The following is a 10,780-nucleotide window of genomic DNA, read 5'->3' as shown; positions in this document are numbered from 1 at the left end:
AAGAAAATGGATGGATGGATGGAGATAATAATCCAAACCCCCATATTCCAACACTACCACAATTCCTCCTTTGTACATGTTCTCTCCAGAGATTATTATGCAGTTGCGGACACCTTTCCAAGGGGAGCCCTTGCGACCAGTGCTGTATGAGCAGCTGTGTGATGAAAACATCAACTTACTGCTGAGGGCCTGCTGGAGTGAAAACCCTGACCACCGCCCTCCAGCTGGGTCAATACGGAGACAGCTGAGGGACATCAGCCCAGACAGGTCAGGTCATTCATAGTTTTTTATTTCATAACATGCCCCAAAATACTACTGTTCTCCCTGCCTCTTGTTTGGGCCTACAGGTACAGTATGTCATATGGTTATCCACCTTTATTTTACATACAAGAATCAGATAGCATGTTGTCATGAAGCAGAAAGGATTCGGACCAGTGGATTAAAAACTGCTTCCAACTTTTACTGATATCTGTTTAATAAAAATCTGAACTACTCTGCTGACTAAATAACAAACTGAAAACCCGTTAATGGAGGCGAATGTGACTTTCTGTACTGCAGTCATGCAAATATACTGGATAATATGGTGGATAAGTTGGAGAAATATGCAAATCACTTGGAGGAGGTGGTGGAGGACAGGACCAATCAGCTTATGGCAGAGAAGGCCCGTGCAGACAAGCTTCTCTCCAGCATGTTACCCAGGTACCAGATGTAACTGCATCAAAATGATCAATGTTGTATTTTGTCATTATTCTGTCAATCATGAAATTAGAATCAATTAGCAATTTATGGTAACCCATTCAAAAACCATGTCTGTGGTGCCTCCAGGTGAACAGACTTCCACAACTACATCTGCCACTCTCACCTGGTCAGTGTTCTTGTTTCACTGGTCATAGGAACATCGCAGATCAGCTGATGGCAGGGATGTCAGTGGAGCCGCGGAGCTACGACCTGGTGACCGTCTTCTTCTCTGACATTGTGGGCTTCACCTCCATGTGCGCTCTCAGCTCTGCAATGGAGGTGGTCACATTCCTGAACGACCTGTACAGCCTCTTCGATGACATCATCAAGCTGTATGATGTCTACAAGGTAAGACACACCATTTGTTTCACCGTGCATTGTAAACGTGAAGTTTAAAAGGATTGTAAACACATAAACATAATAAAAACCTTAACTAAACCTAAACATAATAAAAACCTGTCACTTTAAAAACAGTCAGCAAAGCTTTGTTGCATTTGTATCTTTATCAGGTGGAAACAATTGGTGATGCTTACATGGTAGCCAGTGGTCTACCCATCACCAACGGCAATAAGCATGCTTTGGAGATAGCAACAATGGCTCTGCATTTCCTGAGAGCAATCAAGGTCTTCAGAATTCGACACATGCCTACAGAGAGGCTTGCCATTCGCATTGGGGTACACTCGGGTAAGAGAAAGCACTGAAAAACTAAACAGACCTGCTCAGTCTCTCCCTCTCTCTTTAGTTTATGTGAATGTTTTGCTTTTGCTGCAGTATGTGGAACAGGTCAAGTTGGCTGACAACTAAACAATCTGTGTATATTATTCAAGTTAGTATTTATTTGTTGAACTTTGCTCATATTTTAGGAGAAACCAAAAGTTTTGCATGGTTAGTCACTCGATTTATATAATTACAACAACATATTGGTCAATATGTATGGGAGTAAATCCAGGGGTGGAAGAAGTACTCGGATTCTTTACTTAAGTAAAAGTGGGAATACCACAGTATAAAAATACTCAGTTACAAGTAAAAGTCCTGCATCAAAATGTTACTTAAGTGAAAGTACAAAAGTATTAGCATCAAAATATGCTTAAAAGTACCAAAAGTAAAAGTACTCATCATGCATAATGGCACATTACATATGAGCGTATATCATATTACTGGATTATAATTATTATACTGTTGATATTATTTAATGCTTTGTATCCTTTAAAATGGTTTATTTTGTTCATGTTTTAATTATATAAAAATCTTTTATCAAATTGAAATAGCTTTTAATGTTCACACGTATTTCATTAACATCTTGTCAGTGGTCTATAAACTAATTCAAATTGTACGAACCTGTACGAAAGGTGCCAAATAAGTAAGTTGGCTTGATTGATTGATTTGAGAAAATCAAACATTGCAGGTCCAGTGGTTGCTGGAGTCGTCGGCATCACTATGCCTCGCTACTGTCTGTTTGGAGACACAGTGAACATGGCATCCCGTATGGAAAGCAACGGCTTACGTAAGTAGGCCACAGCAGTAATGACATTTTGTAATCTAAACCGTCTGGACTTAAGATAAATATATGTGCAAGCGTAGTTAGCACTTTGCTGTTAGCATTTAGCTCAATGTGCTGCTGTTCTGAACATGGATAACTAAAATTTTCACATTTTAAAAGCACTTATGTGTATTTTGCACAGCCCTGAAGATCCACATATCTCAGTACACTGCAGACATTCTTATCCAGGCTGGATCATTTGAGTTGGAGGAAAGAGGAGAAATCGAACTTAAGGTGACCCAAGATCTGTGTGTTTTCCCTCTTAAGCCTGAGTGTCTGATACGCTTGTGACCAGTGTGTGTGTTTGTGTTCATGACAGGGTAAAGGGAGTCATAAGACCTACTGGCTGCTCAACAAAAGTGGATTTAACCCTCCTCTTATTGCTCACAGCTCTCCGACAGCTGACAGTCTCAAACAACAAACAGAGGTACAGGTAGATGTATAACATATATAGACAGGCACTCAACAGTCACACTACGTAGGACATGATGTAAACCAGTGTTGTATTTTGACCTTGTGATGTCTCTGCTTAAGAAACCTGGAGTGGCAAAGGCCATGGACAAAAAGGCCCAGAAAACCCTGACCAAAGCTCAAATGATAGACACCACCAGTGTCCACATAAAGAACTAGTGAATATTCTGATCATATTTTGGATAAATTAACAAGAATGAATGAAAGTGATAGCTCCACAGGTCCCACAGAATGATATGCATAACAGGGTTGTTTCCTCCACTCATGAAGAGGAAGGCTGGAGACAAAATGTGAGACTGCAGTGAAAGCAAGACCCTGACAACACCTGGGGAGCAACTCGTGTTAATGGATGCTTAAGATACTTTTCAATCTTTATTCTTTGTGATTTTGGTACAACACACTTTCACACAGGATTATTTCATTCAGTGGCAATGTAACAAATACTGACTGTTAAGTTGAAACTGTTCTTTGTAGATATTACTAAATTATATTATTCTTATGCAGTCAAATATTTTATTTTAAGTAATTACAAAACACACAACCAGCACATTAAGTTGAACTGTGAGATAACACCCATCATCAATCTGTGCACAGTTTGTAAATGATGAAGGACCAACTATGAGTGTGGAGGAGGACGTTATTCATACGCTCCCTGAGTTCAGAGTCTGAACGTGTGTTTATGTAAATGAATAATGTCTGAATGAGACTGAATGATGATGCAGGTTTTATCTAATTGCTAAATCCCATGATTTTATCAGGGCCACCAGCAGGATGAACAGCGATGTGCCTGTGGTCAAAAGAAAATACAGTGAATCAAACAAAAGTGAAAGAGAAACAACTTTTATTAAACAGCATGTGCTGAGCTCATATTTGATTTTCTTCTGGGAATTTTGGCAATTCATGTACATGGCACTTTATTTAATAGGCTGGCTTAATATTTCTAGTATTAATATATTTACATTTGATGTCAAAATTTAATGACTTTTGAGACAAATAAATGAAATAAGTGTTTTTGAACCAGGATTTGATCCAGCAGTGTAGAAAACCCCTTGAAACAGTCCTCAAATCTCCACGCTCTATATGGTAAATGGACAGTTCACTGAATAAATGAAATATCAGCACTGGGCTCATAATCTCAGCACCAGAGGCTCAGAATGGTAAGGGTTCAATGCATTTTAATCACATTGTTTACCTGTTATGTGTCCATTATTAGAAGATCCATTAGCTGTTGAGAGATTAAAACATTAAAACTAGACAAAACAATCGGCAGATGACATGATTTTTTAAAAAATTTGCCTTTAACAGTATTTTAATTTGAAATAGTAAAGCTAACAATGGCACAGATTGATTTACTTGCATGACAAAAGAAGTTCAAAATATTATATCACAGCATGTTCAGGCAACAAGTGGCACCTTTAATGCGGAACTCAGCGGTGAGGACCCCCCCATCTGCTGCGACCTCTGATGGCAGACGTCTCGCAGAGCAGGGGCTCTCCAGGAAAGAGAACAGACAAAAGTAACAGCTGCTGCTTGTGGATGCCGACTAGCACATTTTACAAAACAAATATAAGCAGCCTAACTAGACATACAGATAAGGACCTTCCAGCTTTCTCTTCCCTGGATCTCTCCCTTCAGGTTGGGAATGGGTTGCTGCTCCAAGCGAAGGAGTTTAAAGAACCCATGGCATGCTTTTCCTTGTTTCCTGACTTACCAACAATGTTACAACAGTGAATTATCATCTTAAACATGACCTAAAGCTCCAAAAATGAGGTGTACGTATGTTCTAGTACACTAAAGAAATGTACCAAGGGCAGTGAAAGCTACAGAATATGACAGACATGTGATATCGTTGGCCACCAAAATCTAATTTTCTATCTAATCAACTATCTACTAGTTCATCCTTGAGTCCAAGTGAATGTTTGTGCCAAATTTGAAGAAATTCCCTCAAGGTGTCCCTGAGATATTGCGTTCACAGGATTTTGACAGACAGACCTGAGAACATAATGCCTCCAACTACATCTATCACCAAGGTGGAGGCAATAAAAGAATAGGATAATGAAATAAAATAATAATTCCTGAAGTCCATCTAGCCGGCTCAGTTCTACATCACCGTCACAGTATCATGGCTTACTGGGATACTCGTATAGACCCATGCTAATTACCAAGGCACCCGTGTTTCCCCAGTTATGATAAGTCAAAATGTCTTCTGTGACAAAGGGGCAGTATGAATAGTTTTTGGTTTTTTTTGCATTTGTATTATTGTGAGTACCTCCGGCCAGTAGGGGTTGTGTCTTCAGTTGGATACTTAGACAATATTTAAGGAAGCGTGTGTTGATTAACACCAGGTGTTCATGATCTTGGAGGTGAACAGCTTTTAGACCAAAACTGTACATTGTACTGGGAAGTGAACATTGTGCCATGGACTATGGTGTCGTATAATGGTGAGCTGCAACTGTTAATAAACATAATCACCGGAAACCTATTGTCTTCTATGTGTGTCAAACTACACCTCTGTGGCCTTTTGAAAGGCTCTACTGTGTGGTATCATAACTAATTGTTGAACTTACGGGCTGGCAGACGAGCCTCTCTCCGTCACAGACGTGAACCTCACAGTGAAGCCACACCGTAGACACCTTCTCCAGCCACTGGAAGCGAAAGGAGCCGAACTTGAACATGGAGCGGCTGTCTTTGGCATTCTCAAAAATAGTCACAGTGGGGTCAGAGGAGCAGCTGTTGGCAAATTATACCAGTTATTACAATAAAGAAGTGGCCCAGTGGCATGACTGTCCTTTCATATCTGACTACCTGTTAATGATGAGACTCCACCTCTTCCTGTCTGTCGAGTAAGGAGTAGGGGTGGCCCAGCAGTTAGTTATCACAACTTTGAATCTGAGACATAAATAAGTGATAGATATGGATTAAAAACATTTCTAAATAAAATGTTAGATGGCAGGGAAAGTCTAAAACTATTTAATATACCTGGTGCTTAGTCCTTTTGCTTCGATGGCGATGAAAACATCAGAGCCAATGTCAGAAGTGTCGATCACGTAGGGAGTGTCTCTGGTGTGAAGAAACTTTGAATTCTATAAAATATATGTCATTTTTGTATTTCTACATCTGACAATACCTGTAAAACTTTTATTTGACTATGAAAGGTTCTAGTAGTTATACTTTAATTTTCCCAGACAGCTGTTGTGCACAGCACTAATAAAAGATGTCTAAAAACAGGATACCCCTGGAGGAAGAGGGTCTGTAAGCAGCTACTCACCGTGAACACGTTCAAAGACAACTGTGATCTAAAAGTCCCTAAACTCCCGTTGTTGACATAAACTGTAGCCACTCTGAAAAAAGCAGAGGGTTTAGTAAAAACGCTGCAAGTCATCGGGTTAGAGTGCACATGTCATCCACACAGTAACTATGCTCACCTCGTGTCCTGGACTGATGCTTACCTTTGGCTGAAGACTGCGTTATTTACCAGGTAGGCTGCTCGGTAGGTGCAGCTGAAGGTGTAGTTGACCGGCTGGTTTCTGACTGTCAGCGAAGTATCGTTGGACACGATGGAGTTATAGAAGATGTACTTGGGGTCTTTACCAGGCAGGTACTGTGGAGAACATGGATATCAACATCAGGAGGAAGACGACTAACAATTTTACTTGTGAGTCGTCTGCCTGTGAGTTTGTGCCTCCACCTAAATACAGTTTAGTTAACTACAGTGTAGTTGGATGAAAAGAGAAATTCATGAAATGTAACAAAAATGCTTCTGAAATGATTCGTCAACACTAGCTTTAATGCAACATATACATTTTTTATTGTGTTCATTAACTGGATAAATGTCCTGGCAGCTGGAAGATGGAAACCTCACATGTTAAAATGTAAAACTGTATCAAAGTTGTGTTGACATATGAGATGCTGGTTATTAGTTTTTAAAAAATTCAGTTATCTGTTCAGTTATATAGTAAATGTAATTCCCCAGTTGAGGATTAGGCCGTTCCAGTTTTCTCCACACTGCCAGGAATGAAAATACTTTATTCATTAATTCTTTATTAAATCAGACCCTTTACTTCAGTGCTAGTTGTTGTTGGCCCTGGCCGAGAACATGACCTCTGTGATCTCTGTGGTAGTTTCGAGGGGCAGGGAAACTGACAATGGAAAGAGAGAGCTGCTGTTGCAGTAAATGTGTTTTGTATGTGACCACCACAGACTAAATTTTGTTCACATCCATTGTGCCGTGTTCGAGTGTAATGGGAATTTTATATTAGCATCTTTTCTAGTGTATTGACTGTTGCTATTCTATGCAGTTATTTGTGTGCTTGTGACACTAGACAGTTTACTGTGTTGGCATGTTTGTAGAGATAAGCATGCCTTTGTGCGAATGCTAAACCACATAACTTGTACCCTGTTTTGTACCTGTTTGGGCATCTGTTTCCTGCAATTGTATGTGTGTGTATAAAAAGAGAGGTAACCCTCTGTTCTGGGAGCTTCTCCTTCAGACATTCTGTTTAGAGACCGCTCCTTTCTGCAGAAATAAATGTATAATAACTTTCAGAGCTGATGTTAAGTCTTTATTTTACACTCACCGAGCTTTAATAAGATCATTTTTGCCACAGTACGAGACACAAAACTCTGGAGCAAAACAAATAAATAATATGAACTATCTAGATGTGTGATTATGGTCAAGGGAGAAAATATGTTTCTTTGTTATTTAGGGTGGACTGACTCTCACCTCTGACTGCGTGCCACAGTACGAGTGGTTTTTTGGTGTTAGGTCTGCGATGATGAAGCGGTAGTAGCCTGGGGTGTGTGTCCCAGTGTAACAGACGCCGCTCAGGGACAGCTGCTCAATCTCCCAGCCATAAGGACACTCCGGGACGTCGGCAATGATGGCGTTGGGGAAACATGACACCATAGCGTAGTCTGAAAGGACATGCAAATCTACACTCAGTTTAGGTTATTAGGTACACCTACATAAAACTACTGGACCTGTGCAATAAATCCTCTCTGTTTTAATGACTTTACTAAAAGCATGTTTACATGTTTGTTTGTTTTTTACATTTTGTCTGAAACTCACCTGACTTATTACACTTAATAAAGTAAATTGGATTCTATTTATCCAAATTCTACTGCTTGTGTGTCTGTGTCATCTGGTCCATTTATGTCTGGCCTTTCTGGGCCAGGGATAGAGGGTACTGTATGTTGTCCAGAAGCCCTCTTAACAGCCAATGTAACTAAAATCAACTTGCTTTGACTATGTTACAGATCACATCTTGCATAAGTCAAACTCCCAATGAGCCGGACAAATAACAGCTTTAAATTCATGGGATCTGCAGAATGTCCACTGTTTGTGATAGAACTGACACAAACACACGACGTACTAAATTGTTGTTACCTGCTTTTTGGGGAGTGCAGGTCCATGCTACAGGCAACAGCATTAACAGTGCACTAGTAACTGCCATGGTGTGATGCTGCAAAAAAGATGAAAGATTTTTACCTTAGCAATAAGAGAATATTTAAAGATAACGTATAAGAGACATGAAAAGACTCACCTGGAGGGGAAAAACAACTGACGAGCTGGGTGTCAGAAGATCCTCATGGCTCTTCAGCAGGTTATCAGCACCAGTGGCTCTACCACGAACATCTCGACAACTCGAGGAGGCATTTTATACTGTCACAGGTAATAGTAATCAACTTTACCCTCATTCATTTGTTTCCACCTTTGAAAGCTCTATTGTAGGGCTGCTCACAAAAGTGCTCTGTGCTGCTCAGACATTGACTTTCAAATGAGCAATGTCTCACGGCATCAGAGTCCTAGAGTCTTTCTGGAGACTGGCATACAGGAAATGTTCAATTTTAAACAGTGATATAAGACATACAGGAGGGCAATTATTCATATATAAATATCATCTCTGTGGAAGACAAGACAAACTTTCACTAGCTCAATATTTAGGTCACAGACTCATTGTGCTATAATTTATATTAAATTTTAAAAACTAAAATGATCAAAACTTCTAATATTTGTTTAAACTCTGACCAGTGCCAAAATAATGCAGGAACAGATTTTAGTGCTCTCTTGTGTTTTATGTCCAGCAAAAGTTCAACATTTTGGTGAGTACTTTCATTCACTTTGTGATACTGAGTTAAATGAGAAGACTGATACCACTCTCAGCAAGCAGCTGCTTATCTTAGCTTAGCATAAAGACTGGAAACAAGGGGAAACAGCTGGCCTGGCTCTGGTCCAAAGAAGGGCTGTCACTTCTTGTGGTGCACTTATTCAAAATTTCAAACTTTCATTCAGTCATGGAAGGGAACAGTGATGTCCTGTCTAGATTCAAAATTACAAGAGCTTATTTTTAAAAGTCACAAGTGGTACATACAAACACTGAGGGAGAGAGGCGCTCTCCAACTGCCAGCAGATTGGGGTCAGTTTATTAAAACCTTAGTGTAAATTCATTTGAACTGTTCACCTGCAAGCACCTCTAGGTGTCACAAATGTTATTATTTGTTTGGACAAAAACCCAAGTGTGAACACAAGAATTCACCAATTATACAGATCATGTGTCAGATAATCACTTCGATCCAAGATGAGCTATAACAAGGTATGTTAAATAATGAGCCTTAAAGGTGCTCGTGGGCAGATTACTGGACAGAACCAGGTTACTGTTAACCTCCTGTTTCCAGTCTTTATGCTAAGATAACCTGCTACTGGCTGTAGCCTTACACTTAACTCACAGATAAGAGAGCGGTATCAGCTTTCACGTCTTCTCTTCAGACAGTATCACTGTAGACGTGTAAAGGTGCAACAGTAGGTAGAGAGCCACACAGCCCTGTTCTTTCTCTTTTGGCCACAGAGGACAAAAGGTTCAAGAACAGAAAACCATTTATGCAGCGAAACAGTGCAAACAGACATGCATGGAAACCTTTAAAATGTGATGGGAGCTCCATTCAGAGTGTGCATACACCGACCCTGGATATGACAGGGCTCTACTTTGCAGCTTTCAGTAATATAAGGTTTCTCATGTTAGATATCACTTTGATCCCTGTGGCATTTCCTATGTGTGTGAAACACGTGTTCTCATTGGCCTGTTTACATGATTTCGCTTGCTTTTTATCATGTTGCCTAAATCCTCAAGAAGCTTTAGTCTTGATGTGATTATTGAAATTATTTCAAATGTGACTCCAGCTGAGACCGTCCCATGTTTTTTCCTGTTCTAAATCAAATCTGACATCAGATTTAAATTGCCTGTCAAATTATCTCAAAGGGCATTCACGTCTCATAAAATCAAAGAAGTTACATGTGGTCACCAGTCGACCAATAAAACTTTAAAATCTTTTTCTTATTAACAAGAAGCTCACAGCATCAAATACTTCCTAGCAAAGCCTAAACAACGAGAGCTGTAAATCGATAGCAAAGAGATCAGGCACTAATGCTCTTCCCAGAACAATTCACACAGCAGCTGAAGGAACAAACTGCAGATGATTAACATCTGAATGGAGCAACGGGGGTAGATACCAATCTGAGCGGGCTTGGGGACAGCTAGCCTTACAGCATCTGGTGATGGAACCATGTTATATAAGCATGGCCTGGTGCTAAGAGGGGGTCAGTCTGTGCAGCTTTAAAGAAATACAGCTCCCAACAAGGAATCAGTCCCTGCATCTAAACCTCAAAGCCATATAAGTTGTAAGTATAGTACAGAACAGAGGCTGCTGACTGCCTCAATGTGGCTGAGTGCTTCTAATCTGAGAGTAAAAAAATAGTCATAAAAAAAGTTTTTTTTGACAGGACCCTATGGTTAAATTTTAAATTGACCCCCCCAAAGCATAAATAACTTCTGAAATGTTTGTACATTCAGTATGTTGAGGTTAAGATATCCTGACTTTATTTGCATATTATGACTTTAACATTACTGACTTGTTTCAAACTATATCTACTCCATGAATGTAAAGCTTATTTCAGACTTTTTGTTGTATTTTATGTACAGCATTATCTGCTGTAGAAGGGACGTACTGGGTTAACACTGACTTAAAGTCATAGTG

The 10,780-nt window shown here is 39.8% G+C and overlaps 2 protein-coding genes across 2 annotated transcripts in view; one reads left to right on the top strand and one right to left on the bottom strand.

Moving 5' to 3' along the window:
* gucy2g (guanylate cyclase 2g) overlaps nucleotides 1-2,932 on the top strand; it is a 12,802-nt gene extending 9,870 nt beyond the window's left edge. Inside the window, exons 15-22 of the mRNA XM_020616551.1 lie at nucleotides 90-267; nucleotides 559-699; nucleotides 894-1,086; nucleotides 1,248-1,422; nucleotides 2,144-2,242; nucleotides 2,421-2,512; nucleotides 2,598-2,705; nucleotides 2,813-2,932. Coding sequence (XP_020472207.1) covers nucleotides 90-267; nucleotides 559-699; nucleotides 894-1,086; nucleotides 1,248-1,422; nucleotides 2,144-2,242; nucleotides 2,421-2,512; nucleotides 2,598-2,705; nucleotides 2,813-2,908 — 1,082 coding nt within the window. The 3' untranslated portion in view covers nucleotides 2,909-2,932. The remainder of the gene's footprint in view (nucleotides 1-89; nucleotides 268-558; nucleotides 700-893; nucleotides 1,087-1,247; nucleotides 1,423-2,143; nucleotides 2,243-2,420; nucleotides 2,513-2,597; nucleotides 2,706-2,812) is intronic.
* Nucleotides 2,933-3,474: 542 nt separating this feature from the next.
* tectb (tectorin beta) lies at nucleotides 3,475-8,202 on the bottom strand. The gene is made up of 9 exons (XM_020616560.1): nucleotides 8,136-8,202; nucleotides 7,473-7,663; nucleotides 6,199-6,350; nucleotides 6,018-6,090; nucleotides 5,729-5,832; nucleotides 5,555-5,638; nucleotides 5,317-5,479; nucleotides 4,163-4,241; nucleotides 3,475-3,536 (listed from the first exon to the last, which is right to left on the bottom strand). The coding sequence occupies exons 1-9, from the start codon at nucleotides 8,200-8,202 to the stop codon at nucleotides 3,475-3,477; spliced, it is 975 nt and encodes a 324-aa protein (XP_020472216.1).
* Nucleotides 8,203-10,780: the final 2,578 nt, after the last annotated feature.

This window comes from Monopterus albus, unplaced genomic scaffold (genome assembly GCF_001952655.1).
Source record: "Monopterus albus unplaced genomic scaffold, M_albus_1.0 scaffold175.1, whole genome shotgun sequence".
NCBI lineage: Eukaryota > Metazoa > Chordata > Actinopteri > Synbranchiformes > Synbranchidae > Monopterus > Monopterus albus.
This window is presented reverse-complemented; position numbering and strand designations above follow the sequence as displayed.